Here is a 19,248-nt window from a genome sequence, read left to right on the forward strand (position 1 = left end):
CCACAGCTGGTGTTGCCCTTATTAATGTCATTTTTTCCCAGACTAAAAATACTCTCCAATCCAGCCTACTTCTAACAATTTACTTTCCTTCTCATGTTCTCTGACAAATAATGTCCATTTTTTGCTTAAAAATACCACCCAAAGTGGTCTCACCTAGGCTTAGCTATTCATATTGTGATATAACAAATATCCTTTTAAAATAAACTCACAATATGGAATATAGACTATCATAAACTAGGGAAATCATTATATATGCACACACACACTTAAGGACCAATTCTAAGAGAGTTTTATCACATAACATAAATACCCAGATAAAACTACGCTTCACCCTGGCCAGGTGGCTCAGCTGGTAGGAGCACTGTCCCATAAGTCAAAAGGTTGTGGGTTCAATTCCTGGTCAGGGCACATATCTAGGTTATATATTCAATCCCTGTTTGGGGTCCGTATGGGAGGCACCCTCCCCACCCTCTTTCTCTCTCTAAAAAAACAAAAAACAAAAAAACATGTCCTTGGGTGAGGATTAAAAAAATAAACAAACAATACTGAGCTTTTTGAGAGCAGGAATTGTTTTTTGCTTCTGTATTTCTAGTGCCCACTTCAATATCTGGCATATAGCAGATACTAAGTAAATGCTGCTGAATGAGTAAGTAAACAATGATTGTGGATTCTTAAGACAGGAGCAAAATGTTTTCATGCAATGAAAGCATGGAAGTAGTCAAGTCGGAGCTGAGTAAGAAAATCTGTGAAGACTGGCTGTGTATGAAAGTAAACTAGGACGGGGAGACAATGCCACACAAAATTGCTAATATCCCACACAGCTCAGGTCTGGCCTCCATCTTAAAACTTTTTATACCTCAATTTTAATTTCATGTACTAGAGGTTTTTTCCCCAGAGGAATGAACCACCCATTTGATTACTTCAGTTTATAATTTTCATACTGCAATACAATCATCCAACAAACCTTTATTAAGTACATATAATGGGCTAAGTACTACATATGTAGGCACAAAAGATTGTGTTTGGGTACTTACAGCCTAGTGAGGAAAATAGTCTGGTAACCCAGTAATTATAATTAGGGCACAGATATTCATAAGGTACCTTAACAGGAGAGAGGAAGGGGCCCTTAACTCATCTTGGAGATGGGGACTGATTCAGAGGGGCTAGTAAAAACTTCCTATATCAAACCAATTTTTGAAACTGAACTAGAATTAACCATAGAAAGAATTTCAGACTGAAGAAAATGTAATATAAAAGGCTAGACGCTTGAAAGAGCGTGGTAAGTCTGAAGTCACCCTGGCATGACTGGAGGACAAGCCGCGGGCAAACGGCAGCGGTAGAGAGAGTAGGCAGGAGCAAGATCACACACGGCCTTTCCATGCCAGGCAGAGGTGACAGAGCTGGTGGTGGTAAAGAAGAGAGGAGGGAGCCAAATAACATGTTTCTGACTTGGTGACCGGATATGGTGACATGATTCACTAAGAAAGGAAATGATGAATTAATACATTTTTATTTAAGTAGGAAATCAATGATTTAACTTTTTGCACGTGATTTGAGATGCCTCAGGCCATTCAGATATGTTCTAGATAGTAGAACATTCTGTTCAAAGGAAGAGATATGAGAAAGAAATATTATTCTGTGTCTATCGGGTTAATATGCATGCTGGTATAGAGGGCTTGGAAAGCCCTCAGTAGTAAAGCTCTCAGAGTAAAGCTCTCAGTAGTTTAAAGTCACATCCCCTCATATGTTTTTTTTCTATGTGTCATTTACATTTGTTTGATATATTCTTGAAATCAGAATAATTTTTTTCCCTAATTTGTAATTCTCTATAATGCCTATCCCTCAGTTCTTGGGACAGTGTATACACAAGAAGTATTGACTAAGAGATAATCAATTCGTTAAAACAGAAAAATGAATGGATCTGCACAAATAGGAACATAAGAGAAATGGAATATGTATCCTGACAAAAGCAAGTTCCAAAAAACCTGAAGTAATTCACATTGCTTAATCAAATTCTGGTATGTTCCACTCTGCAAAAGAAGTATCTAAGTATTTTTTTTTTAAATGTTGAAACGGTACTGAGAATGTACTGAATCAGTTACTGTACCTAAAAGTTAAGCTAGTACATAAAACATCAGAGAAGTGTTTGTGCCACTGTCTGTGCAAACAAACAGAAATATGAAGGCCTAAAAGTCACTGATGTCAAATATAGGAGAAATGTGAATAATGATATTTGGTCTTTTGAATTATGATTTCTATGGAAAATGAATAGTACACTTATTGCAAAAATATCAAATTACGTGCTCTAGTCTAAAAAACTTTCAACAGTCGAAGACCTGGTTCTAATGTAAGAACTTGAAGTCATCACTGCAAAGGCACATTCTGCTCTAATACATCAGGTTTAGGACAGGCAAAGAAAATACTGGCAAGCAGGTGTGTACCAGGAGGGACTGGAAGGCGTTGACGTCTAACATGGACAATGCAGACCAAAGTCTGAAGAGTGAAACTACGAATAAAGAGGGATTAATCAGGAAAACCATGAGAGTAGAGAGTCCTAATCCTCTTACACTTAGGGTTTTCATCGAGGATGTCTCTCCCTCAATTACTAAATACCATGTTAACTATATTCAACTCTTTTGTACCTGTTTCCATGCTGGGAATTACTTGTTTTTGAAGAAGCAGACAACTCTTGGAAATCACTGAATGAGTCATCAAGGGATCCTGGCTTAGAAGCATCTTGAAAATCTTGGAAGTCATCTTCTTCTGGTTTTACCACCTAGGTTTAAGAGGACATTTAACTAGAAAGCATGAAATTGATAAAATAACAAATCTCCAATTGTCAATTTCTAAGACTGCCTTTTAAATTCTACATTTAGGTATGACTACTTAATATTAGAAGAACACCCTTTAGATAAAATCAACTCAAAGACTTAATTAAGGCAGGAATCTTACATTTTTAGATACTCTGATGTACACATGGTAAAAAGCTGATTTGAAAGGCTAACCTGTACAATTTTTAAATAGCTAAGTCATTTAATAGATTACTGAGAACCTCTCATCTTTCAAAAACCATTTTATACATGTCTGTAAATTTAAAGTGATAAAAGCTTGTTATAACCCATCACCATATAAAGTTAACAGTGAAAACTGACTCCAAATCCCATGCTCTGGGAGTGAGTACTGCTAACAGTTCATTGTTTTATAGAAAAATGAACTTATATCATTATCCGCTTTAAAATGTAATTAAATGACATGGACAGCTTTTCAATGCAGTATATCTAGATCTATCTCATTCCTTTTCATGATCCATTTACCACTGTAGGAATGAACCAAAATTTATATAACCTTCCTTTTCCTGATGGACAGTTAGCTATTTTTATATTTTTATGCTAACAAACAATGCTATAGTAAATATCCTTTTGTATCTTCGCTAATTTCTGTGGGACAGATTCTTAATAGCATGACTGCTAGGTCAAAAGATACAGAATTTTGATAGCTACTGCTGCCTTCAAAAAGGCTGTACCGATAAACTCTTTCCCCTACATCTTCACTGACATTAAATATTATGTTTTTAAAAAATGTTTGCTAATCTAAGAAATGAAAAATAAATGGAAGTGCCTTAATTTCAGGTTTAACAGCTTCCTCAAGAGATACAGCCTAAGAATTTAATTAACTTTATTATTCTGGATGTTTAAAATATGTTTACTATAAAGAACTATGAACTTTTAGCCAAAACTCAAGTATCTTAGGGCTTAATAAATTGTCTCATGATTTTTAAATAATGAAAAATTAAATTTTGTATTGTTTTAATACTGTTTAATTTTTACCTTCAGAGTCCATCATAATCCAGCAGTCCTCTCTGTATCTCTGTTTTTCTTTTAAAATATTTTATTTATTTATTTTAGACAGAGGGGGAGGGAGGAAGAAAGAGAAGGGGAGAAACATCAATGTGTAGGATGCCTCTCTGGTGGTCCACTACTGGGAACTGGGACTGTAACCCAGGCATCTGCCCTGACTGGGAACTGAACCGGTGACCCTTCCGTTCGCAGGCCAGCACTCAATCCACTGAGCCACCCCAGCCAGGGCTTCTTGGTATCTCTGGAAAAAAAGTTGCCCAGATCCACTTTTAGGGATTATTTGGAATATGCAGCTTCTCCATTTACCTGATTTGCAGGGTAAGTTGGCATGAAGCCACTGGAAGCCTGGGCTGCAGCTCCCCCCACTGGTCCAACAAGGTTAATGCCCATGACTGGCTGTCCGAGGTTGAGGGGCATGGAGCCTGCAGGGCCTGAAGGCATCCCAGTGGGCTGATTCACTGCAGTAGGCAAAGTCATAGGAAAGCCACTTAAAGTTGGAACAGGAGCTGCTGGGAACTGGTTTAAAGCATCAGGACTTATGGCAGGAACACCCCTCTATACAGAAGGAAAATGAAAACATTTTAGAGGATCACAAACCACATACAACCTAAATCTGGCAAAGACAGACCAAAACGTAAAATCTGTAGCCTTGGTATAATTCCACTGTTAACTCTCCCAACTCATTAATTTGATACAAGAAAATAAATTACAAGGTTAATGCAAACCTAGTATTCAGCAAAGAAAGGGCCAATACATATCAATTCTGACATTTTTACACTCTGACAAGTTTGGATAATTTCCTATAACCAAATCATGATTACATATATTACACATGGTTTTATAATATATGAGAAATTAGTGACAGATGGAGAATGCTTTATCTATATCTAAGGAATTTTATTGTTATTTTTTAGCCTCACTTTAGTACATTATATGGGTATTGATTTTAGAGAGGGTGCGGGTAGAGAGGGAAAGAGAGAGGGAGAGAAACATCAACTGTTTGCCTCCCATACACACCCCAACCGGGGATCAACCCCACAACCTAGGTGTATGCCCTGACTGGGAATTGAACCTGCGACCTTTTGGTGTGTGGGATGACATTCCAATCAACTAAGCCACCCAGCCAGGGCTCTAAGGAGTTTTAAATAAGGACATAAAAGGACAAAGAGTAATTTCATCTATTGCTAACTAACTTTCAAGTTCAGAAGGGATATATATAGTCAGGCCAGAGGATTTTAGTGTATTGAACAGTCTTTAAACAAAGGAATATTTTGCTAGTGCTTCATATAAACTATACATTTTTGAAGTAATGTATCTTGAAAATGTTCTAAATTTCAATGTACAAGGACTTCTATGAGGTTGTAATCACAAAGGATTCATATTCTCCCAATTTATACTGAAAAGTTATTTGATCTAACTTAAGAAATTATGTCTACCTGTGTTACTGCTATCATGGCGAGAACAGTATAAAGTTCTTCTTTAGTAAGTTTGCCAGGTGTGGTTCGATTAGCTAAGGCCCATATCTGTCCAAGAGTTTCCCTGGGAAGTCCAGATGACATCAGAATGGGATAAAGTTTTGCAGTATCGATTCCAGTTGGAGTCATTGTGGTTTCTAAAATTTTCTTATAGGCATCTATTAAAGGCAAGACCAGATTAGAAACATAAATATATTTCAGCTGATTGATCTTTTTTGTTGTCATTGTTGCTTACACGAGAATAATCTTAAGTCACACAGCTTTAATAGAACCAAAACCACGTCAGAGTTTGAACTGCTGTCAAGATATTCAAGTGCAAATATCTAGCAGACAGTCGAGGTCTAGTACTTAGAAGAGAGGTTGGAGCTGGGTCCTAAAGATGAAGATTTGGGACTAAGGGTGAGAGGAAGTCTTACAATTAGTGGAAGATAGTAAAAACAGTAAAATGTATATGGTACAGGCAGATGCTTTGGAGTTAAAAAAGAAGCTGTAATGATGGTGGTAATAGTTTGAAAACAGCAGCTGGAAGCAAGATTTATACAAGTACCACCTCTTTCGTGCCCCGATGGCTATGGGAGGAAACATCACTGGGTAAGGTGCTATGAAAATAGAGCCTTCAGAGAAAATACAGTTTCAGTTAAGGTGAGGAAGCAGAAAAAAAGGGGGAGCTTTCATAAAAAAATGGAGCTTCGAAAGGACAAAGTGAGAAAGGCTATCAGAGACAAGGTTGCCATAAAACATACAGGATGCCAATACTGCATAGGATATACTTATACTAAACAATTTTTTGCTGTTAATTCAAAATTTAATTTTAACTGGATGTTCTGTATGCTTATTTGCTAAATCTGACAACCCTTGTTAGAGGAGTTTGGGGGCTGAAAGTGGGTAGGGGAGAGGTAGAGGAAAATGTTTAAAGCAGAAACTTTACACCTATGATTTAAATATGGATTGCAGGTTAACAGCCTGGTCATGACAACACATATTTTGGCGAGGAGATTCTATGTGCACAGATGTTTGGGAGAAAGAGAAAGAAAGAAATACAAGCTGGCAGAAAATGGACAGAACTCCAAAATACACAAGATCCAAATTTTGTCGGGCTTGAAGACAGAGAGGAAGAAGAAAAGATGCAAACTGTCTAATGGGTAGGTGGAAGCAAACCTATTATTTTCATGTACAACTGAAGTCCCATATCAGTTTAGGAAATTAGCCTTTCAATTCACGATTATGTGATTATGATATAAAGTAGATATTACCGGTTTCTTTCAAAAAGAAGTTCAGCTATAGGGATCTTGCATGAGTTTTATTTAATCAAATGTGGAACAACTTTAGTCTATAAACAATCCAGAAAACTGAAGATCTGATGAAAGTTTAGTTTACCTTTAGTTTACAAGGGGCTGGCAAAGTACAGCAAATACAACATTACAATTTACTAAGACTGATGAACATATTCTATTGTAATAGTCATTATTCTATACCCATCAACCATGGCTTAAACAGACTTTTTCTTTGTATCAGTTGAATACTATGACAAAATTTACCATAGTAAATTTTTTTGGCTCAGCAGTAGTAACGTACTTAAAGAAAAAAGTGAACATCGTCTGCTAGTGGAGAAGATCTGCTACCTGGTCTCTTAGTTCACATGCTATTACGTGACAAAAAAGTCATAGGAATATTTTAAAAATATTAACTAATCACCAAGAGTTCAGAAAATTGCATAACATATATTAGTAATACTCTTGATAACTTAATTATCTATAAAAATATTTTACGTCTTTTAAAGCATGATAAATCTACGAAAAATTTTTAGAAATAAAAGTACATGGCGGTCAATAAACATTAAAGCAAAACATCTGCCCTTCGCTCACATAGTTATTTCATAGATGAGGAAGCTTTAAGAAACATTAGACTTAGAATTCTAATTTTCTGTACTCCTTCAGAAAAAAAATAAACAAGGAAAGTTACAATTCCTTCTGCATATTTTATAACCATGACAGTAGTTACAACTACATTCACAACATTTAAAGCAAAATGTCCAGATGGGAATCTTGGACAAAGCTTTTATTACCTGGAACCAAACTCTCATTGCAAATCCAAGGAGGCATTCTGGGCTGCACAGGATCCTGTGAGGGAAATACTCCCACACCTACAGGAAGATAAGGAACATTATCTCGAGTATATAATGGTCTATTTAGGAGATGCGGGAAGCACACCGAGTCATAGTATTTTATAAAAAGAGCACAGGGTGGAGCCACCAAAAAAAAGTCACCAATACACTAAAATATTTGGTTTCTAAACAACCTCCTATACATTACTATGTCTTAAAGAATCTGCTAAAAAAAAAACCTAAGGTGTACCAAATCAATATTTTGAATCATACGAGACTTGCACCATCTCACATGTATTACAAATTAAAAGAAAAAAATAAAATAATCATTGGTTTAAAAATTATATAGTAAAAAAAGTGTAGTTACCCAGGCTTTACTTACAGCTTTTAATGTTTCTTTACATCTGATTTCTTTTTACCTGATTATGACACCACTGCCTTAGATATATAGGATTTTTGCTTTTTATTTTGTCCAATGAAATATCCTGCAAAAGTTTACCTCCTAGGCTGCCCACATTCTAATTCATCTCTGCAAGCTGAGTTTAGAACAATTCACCAACTTTTGGAGAGCAGTGTATCAGATTTACTTCTGAGAAGCAAAACTTTATTCTCATTGGTGACTTTTCCAGTTAAATTTAAACGTTTCAACCTTTATGGAAGAAGACAAAGTGAAAGAGGAGAAAAAGAGTTTTTATAAAATAAATTTCAGGAATGATTCTGATTTTAAAAACTATCAAAAATTTTTAAAAGGAATAACAGTTTATTGAAAGAATTCAGAGCAAAATCATAGGGGTTAATTGGAGAAAGGAATGCATTAAATATATTTTAAGCAAAATTTTGATTAGCAAAATCAAGCAGCATTCATTTTAAGATTAATGCTTAAGGTGTTAGCATTTGAGCGGCATTTGGTTAAATAAACTTTTTGCTGAATATTTCATGAGCTCACCACTCTCTTCAACAGGCAAGTTTTGTTCAGAAGTCTTTTCTGCCTCTGCAGTAGTGGTGCCACTTACACGTCCATCTACAGCACCCCTGATAGTGGCCGTTAAACTGGGATGGTTCTTACTGGAACCTGGGCCTTGGGCTCTGTGCCCAACTTCAGAAGCATTTAATTTAAGTTGTTCCTGCCCAGATGTACTTATATCACAAGATACTAGGAGCTTCTCCTCCAAAGAAGGGCCTAAACAAACAGCATGAAGGATTATTTGTATGTAACTGCAAATTTCCATTTTTTTCAATCACCCATTTCCACCCCCAGATTCTAAAGGGAAGACCCTCAGTCACTCACTACACATGTGTAGAGGACTTCAGAGACAAAGAGATTTTAAAGAGCTTAAACATCATTACCTACTTTGATTCTCAAGAATGCTATGAGAGAGCAGGTAGAATGGTATAGTGGAAGGAGTACTACCTTAGAAATCTCGTGGCTACACAAGATGTGGACACTCACACTAATTACTGGTGAGACCCCTGGCCAGTAACATCATCGTTGGGTCTGTTTCTACCTCTGTCAACTGAAAAGGCTTGGAGTAAGTAAGATCCCTGAGATTCCTCTCAACACTACTCTGTGTCTCATGGCATGGTATGTGGTTACCTGCCCCAACTCCCATTACTTCACAGTGACAAAACTGAGGTACAGAAGTGTTTAAAGATTCATCTGAGGACAAACTGATTATAAATGAAGAACCTGAACTAGAGAGAGCGTCTTCTAAAGCAGCTTTCCCTGCCTCATTTCTCTTAAGAAAATGATATTAGTGATTTTTCCCAAACAAGAGTAATCTTCTGAAGAAATCTGTTTGTTTTTAAAATTCTAAGGTGGTTTAAATAGTATCTAATTTAGAAGCAAAAGTTTTCAATCACTTTTCTAAAAAGTGAGGCCCTCGAAATTTAAAAATCTAGTTTCTTATTTTGGTGAATTTCAATAGTACTCATATATTCAGGTACATGCTTCTTTGTCAACATCACTGTATTATTCAATGTATATAAGAGAAATAAATAAGCCTAGATTATCTTAAGAATACTTTCATTAATATTCTAGGAGTTACCTGCTCTCTGTACATTGTATAAGGCTGAAGCAGTAGAGAAATAAGGAATTTGTCCAGGGACACCATGTAAGGCAAAAGACTCTAGAATCTGACCTGGAGGGAGAGGCTGTGCTCCAGCCTTCTGTGTATGCAACTGGCCAAGTGGGGTGGTGGGATGGAAAGACTGAAAGGGCTGGGAAGTGGAAGAAGGCCCACATGTGGGAACTTCAACAGGCCCCTGCATAAAGTCACTGAATTCTTCTTCATCAAGAAAGGCAGGTGATGGGGAGACAGTTTTAGAATGAGATGATGTGGGATAATCTGCAAAATGGAAAGTGGCAATGAAACACACAGAAATGAAAATCATAGGGAGAAAGAAATTAAGATGTAGTACAATTCCAAAAGAATATATCAAAACATGAATAGTGCAGGTGAACAGGAAATAACGTGACAAGAGTCAAATGGACTTACACAATCAATACAAAATACTTTGATGTCTATTCATACACATCTTTTGTCTTTTTAAAAAGAGGTTCTATAGCTATTCTGAATTTTGTTCAAAACCAGAAAAATATAAAACTCAAAATTTCTTTCCTTCTCTTATTAAGTTAGTACTAATTTTTTCCCCTGAGATAATTTACATCACCACCAATAATTTACATCTAAGTGATGATTACTTTTGAAACTCCAGTAATCTATTTATCTGGATAATATTCTTTCAAACTAATATACACCAGAAATAAGCAAGTCTATCAAATGCTGCCAAAGACATTTTGAACAGAAACAGACTCTGATGATTAAATTTCATTATGCCAGTAAGAAAGAATGTATGACACATACTTATAATTTTTCATATATCATGTCTAATCCATACACTTTGCATAGTTCACATTTCAGTAAAGTTACCATGTGAAAAATGAAAATTACAAAAGACAGCAAGAACATTAAACACATTGCCAAGGTAATATTTTTTGTGAAAAGCATAAAAATTGGGACACCATAAATTGCTGAGTCAAACAACTTAAGAGTCAATTTAAGAAAGTAAATCTCGACTGACTAAGGACTATGGTTACTTTAGCTCTAAAGAATATAAAGATCGCTGTAGCCTTTTACTGTTAAATGTGAGACTCTCTTATGTGATAAACCTTCCTTAACAGGAACAACACTTACTATAAGGCTCATTTACAATACCATCATTGCCATAGTTTTAATTACTTTGAAATGCTTTAATATTCACTGAAGTCTAATGTCACAAGGGCAGTCTTTTTTAAAAAGACTCATTTGAACAATGGGGACATGATATGTTTCTCTTCTGGACATTTCTCCTTTGGATCTGTGAAATAAGACCTGGAAGCACTGAAAGAAAGGTCTATAAAAGATGCCAAATGAGTATGTAAAATTATTGTTTTAATTAGTTTTGTTTAAAAAGAGAAAGAAAAAAAGTCATACCATAATGAATTCCAACCTTCCCAATAATAGTGAGAACACGGATTTAAGTTTTCAATTTAGGTATAAAGAAGTAATAATTGAAAATAGAGAATGACTACATTTTTAAATGGACCTATTTATTAGTAATATGGCTGTAAAAGCTAAACCAATGTTTCTTTATCTTATGGGAATTATGTGAATTCTATGTGGTACATATTTTGGCTTATAAATTCTTGCAGCTCTATATATGATTAATAAAATGTAGAAGTTATATGGTTAATTCAGTTTATATATTCAATATTTTCAGATAAACAGTCTATGGGGGCAAATTTAAAGATGCATTTGGTGGTAAAAGACTGGAAACTCTATATATTTTAGGCCTAAGTTTAAGACTCTAACTGAAGAAGCTCTAAAAATTCCTTGGGCTTGCTCCAGAAAAATCTTTTTCTGGCTAAGCATGAAGCAGTTAACTAGAAATAGCTAACTCTACACATGTTGACTGAACTCACAAGATTATTTGAGTATCAAATCACCAATTTATTATTTCACAATGAGATTGTTAAATGACACCAGGTTGCCTAAAAAGGGCATTTGATATGGGTAGAATGGTGTTAGACCTAAAAATGACCACTCCTCTCTGCTGCCTTCTCCTTTGTTCCACATCGGGTCCAGTCTTAACATTCCAATGTCTATTCTTAAATTACGTCTTGGCCAGCTTATTCAACTGATAATTTTCACTTTTAGATATGTTTTCTGAACTCAACCTGATCACTAACTTCCATTTTCTTTCCAATCTGTGTATACTTTACTTTAGAGCATATTTTTGAAATGATAATCTGAGTATATGATCTAACAGGTGAAATTAACAGAACATAGTCAAAACTGTCCCCGAAAGTTGAAAACTGGTTCCTGTGACAATATTAGAGTACTCTTTCCTGACATCTCCTATGAAAAGAACTATATAAGGATTTAAGATAAAATTTATCAACATAATATATGCCAGCAAGAAATAGTACTTGATTGGCTGAATGATTTATGAAAGCTGTTCACCTATTAATGGTGTGTTATTTTTGAGATCTGTTGAGAATAAAATATAAAACATCAAATTTAAAAAGGATACAGTAAATTATATAAAGGCAAGACTCCTTTCAACAGTTAAATGTTCAAAACACATGCAAAAAAACCTATCCCTTTACCCTGCTCTAAATAAGCATTTTTTTATTATCTGATGATAAATGATAATAAAAACTACAAAGAAATGTATTAATGAAACTAAAATTTCATGAGGAGCATTATTAAACCCATGGCTTTTTTAAAGGGGGCATTTAAAAAATTTCTAAGTTTAATCAAATTAAATAAAATCTGAATTAGCTCATGAAAAGCAAAATTCTTTTAAAACAATGAGAATAAAATGATAAACGCCTTAAATGGTGACGTTTGCTTTGAGTGAATGGGTTTTACTACTGTTAACATACTCATGCATACAGAAGAGTTATTAGTGAGTTGACATACTGGCATTTACTAGAAGACAAAGTTTTTCTCTTCTCAAGGTAGTTAGTTATCCAGATCAGAACTCTTAACCCACTGTAAATTTTAAGACATCCAAATCCGTACTTAGCTTGAAGGAAGAGGTCAGCCCTGGCTCTTCACACATATAATGGTCAATTAAACACACAGGGAACATAAATCACCTTCCAACAAAAGAAAACCTTTAACTTAAAATACCTGGTTTCTTAGGGTGTGATGCTGGGGTAGGGTGCATCTTAGCATCTCTGGAAAACCCATCCAAGTTTCCTTTTATGGCTTCCAAAGCATCGTCTCTGCTCTTCTCTCCTATCTAAGAGACAACAAACATACTCATATTTCTTCACTTATCTCTCACTTCTAAATACTCCCAAATTAAAAGTATAGATATTAATCTGTTCCCAATGTTTTTATCACATCTTTTTTTTAAAGATTTTATTTATTTTTTAGAGAGAGGGGAAAGAAAGGAGAGAAACAGAGGGAGGGAAACATTGATGTGCTAGCAATACATCAATTGGTTGCTTCTCACATGCCCTCAAATGAGGACCTGGCCCACAGCCCAGGCATGTGCCCTGACCAGGAATCGAACTGGCGACCTTTTGGTTCACTGGCCAGCATTCAATCCACTGACCTATGCCAGTCAGGGCTACCACATACTTATGATAGTGAATTCTCTAAATCAGAAAAATACTTAGTGTATAAAACAAAGGCATAACATAACACTGTATACTATAGAGTCTATAGAATATTTTTATAGAATATAAAAATATTTTTAAGAACATAAAAATATTAAAAGGCCCATTTATAAATATCTTAGGATGCAGCTGTTATATTATGTTAATACGTCAATATTCTATATTAATGCCTCCCTAGAGAAGACTACAAACATTCCAATGCTAGTAAAAAAGAGTTGAGAAGATTGGCTGATAGCTCATTCCCTCAACAACACAGTGTCTTTTACAGGAGAGGAAAAATCGTTTACTTTTGGATTTTGGTAAACTAAAATCAATCAACCACAGCCTCAGCTCGGCTGCTAGTTGACAAGATCTACTGAAAGAGTGAGAAGAGGCGCATGCAGGAGTGTGTGTGTGCTGTGGTGGAGGGGTGGCGGAATATATTACCTTGGGTTTCACACTACTCAGAAGTCTGAGCTTTTGTTTCTGTTCTTCAAACTGACGCCTCTTTCTTTCTTCTTCTAAGAGCTTTTGCTGCTGTTCAAATCGTTTTCTGGAGGAAAAACATTCTAGTAAAGCTTCAAGGATTATCAACTGTGTTACATTCATATTTCTACTGACAATTTCAACAATATCATCTTACATTTCTAGAACTAAAAATGTCTCTGCTAATTATATCTAGTTTTTTTATGACAGTCCTATTTCCCCACTATATTAACTTCAAAATACAAGGTCTGGCAGAAGTAAAATGCCTGCTTGAGTGTGATTGGTAGGGTAATAATATGGGTGTAATAATTTATAGTTTTAATTTGAACACTTTCTCTAAAATGTCATATGGTGTACTCAAGTGTGATAGTTATGTTATAGAATTACATGCTTATGATTTTGTGATAAAAGATTTTGTAATAAAAAAGGGGAATTATTTGTGTTGGGCCCTGTCTATGAGTCTAAAAAATGATTTACCTAAACTACAGAAATGAATTTCTTGTCTAATTTGCAAGACAATCTTTTGCATTGAAAAGCAGCCTCAAAAAACAGACTGGGAGGTAGACAAAATAAAAACACTTTTGTTCTACATGTAAAAAAGAAACTTCCTCTTGGGAAGGCATGTCATATGGGAGAAAGAGCAACTGTCTGGGAGTCAGGAGACCTGCCTTTGGGTCCAGGCTTTGCTAGTAACTGTGTAACCTGGACTCACAAGTGGCTTCATTTCTCTGGACCTCACTTTCCCCAGATGTACAATTAGAGGGTTGAATTAGAGAATCTCTAAGGTCCCTTCAGGCTTTAAACTTATAGCAAAAGTATTTTAAAGAGTGTTAAAGGCAACATGACTGTTAGGGTTTTGAATTTGCATTAGAGAACATTTGAAATGTTTAAAATAACAGCTATCATGTTTTTTATCCTTGAATCCCAAGGTCCCTTACTGCTGCTCTTCGGCAAACTGCTTCTGCATGTCTGGAGTGTATTGTGGGCCTGGAGGACGCATCCCCAGGAATGGCGCTTGTCCCAGGTAAGGCATTCCTGCCGCTGGCACTGGTCCCATTGGTATCCCTGCCTAGAAGAAAAGGACGAAGGCTCAAAAAACACAATTTCTCCTTCTAATTACTACAAAGAAAAACTGTAACTTCCATAAATTCTTTCTTAATATTTTTATTAATGAGCTATATAAGTGCATTTCAATAAAGGGTTCAAAGAGCATAGGCTAAACATTGAAAGTTCCCCTTAATATCTCACTCCCTTCACTTCCTTCACTGTCCTAGAGACGACCATGGCTAATGGTCTGAGGGGGTGTGTGTGTGTGTAAATCTTTCAGGCTGAGTGTGTGGGGAAGGACACATACACCCAAGTTATTCATTCTGGTGAGCTTACACATAGGGAAGCACACATACACCCAAGTTATTCATTCTGGTGAGCTTACTAATGCCCACTGTTTGAGAAGAGATATATCTTACAAGTCTTTATTTCCAGTAGTAGATAAGAGACTGCTACATGGTAGTTATCCCACAAATGAGATTAAATAAGCTTTTCCAACATATATGAATAATGAGTATTTTCACATTCATTATCACAGGCCTAATATCCAAATTTTTACTGTAAATAAACTGTATTTAGTCAATAATAAATGATACATCAGCTCTGACTGGTGTGGTTCAGTGGGTTGAACTTCATCCAGCAAACCAAAATGTCATCGGTTCAATTCCAGGTCAGGGCACACGCCTGGGTTGTGGGCCAGATCCCCAGTTGGGGGCATGCAAGAGGCAACCAATCAATCTTTCTCTCGCACGTCAATGTTTCTCTCCCTCTCTCCCTTCCTTCCCATCTTTCTAAAAAGAAATAAAATCTTTTTTAAAAAGTTACTAACCTTTATAAAATTAATGAGATATCAATGATAATGGAAGGTTAATTTTTACTGAGTGAAAATTCTTCTACTCCTTAACCTCTTCCTTAAAAGATCCCCCCCCCCCCGCCGCCCCCTAACTGAAAACCTGGCTGCCCCTGGAAGCCCTCTCATTTGGAGATCACTGCTGCTCTCCCACATTTCCTACAGATGGGGAATATTCCTCCTTACTGCTTATGAACCTTTTCTCCTCTGTCCTCCTTCAAAGACCTGAATACATTTTAATTTCTTGCTATCAGATTTCATCATTTACTATCCTATCTTATTTATGTCATCTACTGATCCTCAGCTACCTCGTTCTTCAGCTGAAGTCTTCAGAACCTTGCTATCTTCCATTCTACTCCTACACTGCACTCAGTGACATTGTGGTATCAATAATCACACGGATGGCTCATCTAACACTGTGGCCTTTCGGGTCTCTGACTCCCCACAACAACCATGTCCAACATACCATTCCAGCTTGATTATCAGACCCAGTTACTTCATCATCTCCAAAGTCTTGATTTTAAGCATCCTAGCACTTTTTTCTTGGAAATACAAGTTACTTTTAATTAAAAAATAAATAAAAATATAGATCCTTGTTAAACACTTCATTTACAAATATGCAGCCTTATTTTAAAATGTGGTAATGCTCAAAGATGGCAGTTGACTTCACTTATATATATACCATGTTCTTAAAATATCAGTACATTGGCTTTTAAGTTATGTTCGGCCCTCCAGCTAAATTCTCAAATAATTGTCAAGAGTCATATGTGCTGGGCCCTGGCTGGTGTGGTTCAGTGGATTGAGCGCCAGTCTGTGAACCGAAGGGTTACTGGTTCAATTCCCAGTCGGTGTATGTGCCTGGGTTGCAGGCCAGGTCCCCTGTTTGGGGTGTGTGAGAGGCAGCCACACATTGATGTTTCTCTCCCTCTCTTTCTCTCTCCCTTCCCCTCTCTCTAAAAATGAATAAATAAAATCTTCAAAAAAAAAAAAAAAAGAGTTGTATGTGCTGGGATAAGCCCACCATTATGCTAAACAAGGTATGTTCTAGAGCCAAAGGTGACGTATTCATGAAATACTGGTTTTGATGTGACAGAAGTCACATGAGCACACAGATTTAATGGAAACAAAGTGATAAACTAGCAAATTTGCTTATTTAAAAATATATTTTATTGATTATCAATAAAATATATTTTACATATATTCATGTACGTTTACAAATTTTATTATCAATAAAATATATTTTTACATATACTATTACAATACAATGTACTATTGTATTGTATACAATATACTATTACAGTTGTCCCATTTTCCCCCTTCATTCCCCTCCACCCTACACACCCTCTCCCACCCACATTCCCCTTTTAGTTCATGTCCATGTGTCATAAGTTCTTTAGCTTCTACATTTCCCATACTATTCTTGCCCTCCCCCTGTCTATTTTCTACCTATCATCCATGCTATTCTCTGTACCTTTTCCCCCCTTTCTTCCTCCCACTCCCCTGTTGCTAACCTGCCATGTGATCTCCATTTCTGTGGTTCTGTTCCTGTTCTAGTTGTTTGCTTAGTTTGTTTCTGTTTTTGTTTTAAGTGTGGCTGTTAATAATTGTGAGTTTGCTGTCATTTTACTATACATGTTTTTTATCTTCTTTTTCTTAGATAAGTCCCTTTAACATTTCATAAAATAAGAACTTGGTGGTGATGAACTCCTTTAATTTGACCTTATTTGAGAAGCACTTCATCTGCCCTTCCATTCTAAATGAAAGCTTTGCTGGATAGAGCAATCTTGGATGTAGGTCCTTGCCTTTCATGACTTGGAATACTTCTTTCCAGACCCTTCTTGCCTGTAAGGTCTCTTTTGAGAAATCAGCTGACAGTCTGATGGGAACTCCTTTGTAGGTGACTGTTCCCTTATCTCTTGCTGCTTCTAGGATTCTCTCCTTCATTTTCACCTTGGCTAATGTAATTATGATGTGCCTTGGTGTGTTCCTCCTTGGGTTCAACTTCTTCAGGACTCTCTGAGCTTCCTGGACTTCCTAGAAGTCTATTTCCTTTGTCAGATTGGGGAAGTTCTCCTTCATTATGTTTTCAAATAAGTTTTCAATTTCTTCCTCTTCCTCTTCTCCTTCTGGCACCCCTATGATTTGGATGTTGGAATGTTTCAAGATGTCCTGGAGGTTCCTAAATCTCTCCTCATTTTCTTGAATTCTTATTTCTTCATTCTTTTCTGTTTGGTTGTTTCTTTCTTCCTTCTGGTCCACTCCATTGATCTGAGTCCCAGTTTTCTTCCCATCACTATTGGTTCCCTACGCATTTTCCTTCATTTCACTTAGCGTAGCCTTCATTTTTTCATCTAATTTGCGACCAAATTCAACCAATTCTGTGAGCCTCCTGATCACCATTGCTTTGAACTGTGCATCTGATAGGTCGGCTATCACTTGGTCACTTAGTTGTATTTGCTGTGGAGCTTTGATCTGTTCTTCCATTTGGGCCTTTTTTTGTTTTGTTTTGTCACACCTGTTATGTATGAGGGGCAGAGCCTTAGGTGTTCACCAGGGAAGGGCAACCCAGTCACTGGGTTGTGACACTGCATGTGGGGACAGGGGCAGAGAGGGAACAATGGGGCTTGCTCTGCTCTCTGTTGGATTTCAGTCCCTTCGGCCGCTTCCCTCAGGCAAACTAGGCCTTTCTGGTGCTCATTCCCATGTGGGTGGGCTTGTGCATGTTCTAGGACCCCATGGGTCTCTCCAATCAGCTCTCCTGTGAGGCTGGGAGTCTCTCCCAGCACCTCAACCCCCACAGGTGTTTTCAATCAGTGTTTTGAGGCTTTATTTCATGGCGCTGGGACCCTGGGTTGCATGGTTTGTCCTGCTCCCCAGTTTTGCCTGGTTTATCTGCGTGAGAATGTGGGTCCGCCCGGTCAGCCAGCCGCCTTGTGCGCAGTGCCTTGCTTCACAATTGCCACCTCACTGGGTCTGCCTGTTGCTGTCTTGTGCGCCCAGGGCGCCTTGTGCGCCTGGTGCCACCACTTTTTTTTCTGTGACCCCTCTCTGCCCAGCTACCCGACTCCACCCTTCCTACCGGTCTGGATGAATGTGTCTATTTTAACTCCTTGGTTGTCCGATTTCCATACAATTCAATTTTCTGTCAGTTCTGGTTATTTTGTTTCCAAAATGTTGTCCTTATTTTGGTTGTGCGAGGAGGCACAGTGTGTCTACCTACGTCTTCACCTTGGCGGTAACTCCTAGATTTGCTTTTTTTAAAAGGTGTTAAAATAACTCACTCTAAATTAAGCAACTATTTGGGAATTATAAAAACTGAAAACCTCATCCTTTTCCCACCTATAAGGGAAATAGATAGGTGGTGAAAATAATGACTAGTAGTGTTTCACATAGTCTTGTTGATTTAACATATAATTCCAAAATGCAAATATTTAAAATGGTGTTTGAAGATAAATATCTACAATGTTAATCTTGTGTATGCTGGGTTAATGTGATTGTTCTATTTACTTAGACATGTATCATCCTGATAAGCTTCCCCACACTCAACCACCACCCCGTCCTTCCAGTTCATATAGCCCAGCAATCTCCTGTCTCATTAATGCCTCCCATCCATTAATCTTACCAACTTTCCTGTTACCCACCATCTTCATGACCTCACTTCTCTTCTTGCCCAGTGTAGACTCCAGAGTTCAATATTAAATGCCCTTGCTTCTTTGCCATGGTCTCCTGGGAAACCTCACCCCTGGTTAAAGTCAATTAATGTCCTTCTCTTATCCTAA

The 19,248-nt window shown here is 36.8% G+C and overlaps 1 protein-coding gene across 12 annotated transcripts in view; it reads right to left on the reverse strand.

Moving 5' to 3' along the window:
• Window positions 1-19,248, reverse strand: part of SYNRG (synergin gamma) — a 74,067-nt gene that overhangs the window by 38,385 nt on the left and 16,434 nt on the right. For 6 of the 12 annotated variants that reach the window (XR_006785361.1, XM_045836259.1, XM_045836262.1 and 3 more), the window contains exons 4-12: window positions 14,511-14,641; window positions 13,534-13,639; window positions 12,614-12,725; window positions 9,575-9,781; window positions 8,383-8,616; window positions 7,398-7,475; window positions 5,294-5,490; window positions 4,164-4,412; window positions 2,643-2,776 (exon numbers count right to left, since the gene is read on the reverse strand). Coding sequence is in view for 11 of the 12 variants with exons in the window: in XM_045836259.1 (XP_045692215.1) it covers window positions 2,643-2,776; window positions 4,164-4,412; window positions 5,294-5,490; window positions 7,398-7,475; window positions 8,383-8,616; window positions 9,575-9,781; window positions 12,614-12,725; window positions 13,534-13,639; window positions 14,511-14,641 (1,448 nt within the window). In the remaining variant the exon portion in view is untranslated. The remainder of the gene's footprint in view (window positions 1-2,642; window positions 2,777-4,163; window positions 4,413-5,293; window positions 5,491-7,397; window positions 7,476-8,382; window positions 8,617-9,574; window positions 9,782-12,613; window positions 12,726-13,533; window positions 13,640-14,510; window positions 14,642-19,248) is intronic. The other 6 variants (XM_045836265.1, XM_045836267.1, XM_045836268.1 and 3 more) reach the window with 2 other exon arrangements.

The sequence above is a fragment of the Phyllostomus hastatus genome, unplaced genomic scaffold (genome assembly GCF_019186645.2).
Source record: "Phyllostomus hastatus isolate PE091 unplaced genomic scaffold, TTU_PhHast_1.1 phas_contig_210, whole genome shotgun sequence".
In the NCBI taxonomy this organism is placed as follows: Eukaryota; Metazoa; Chordata; class Mammalia; order Chiroptera; family Phyllostomidae; genus Phyllostomus; species Phyllostomus hastatus.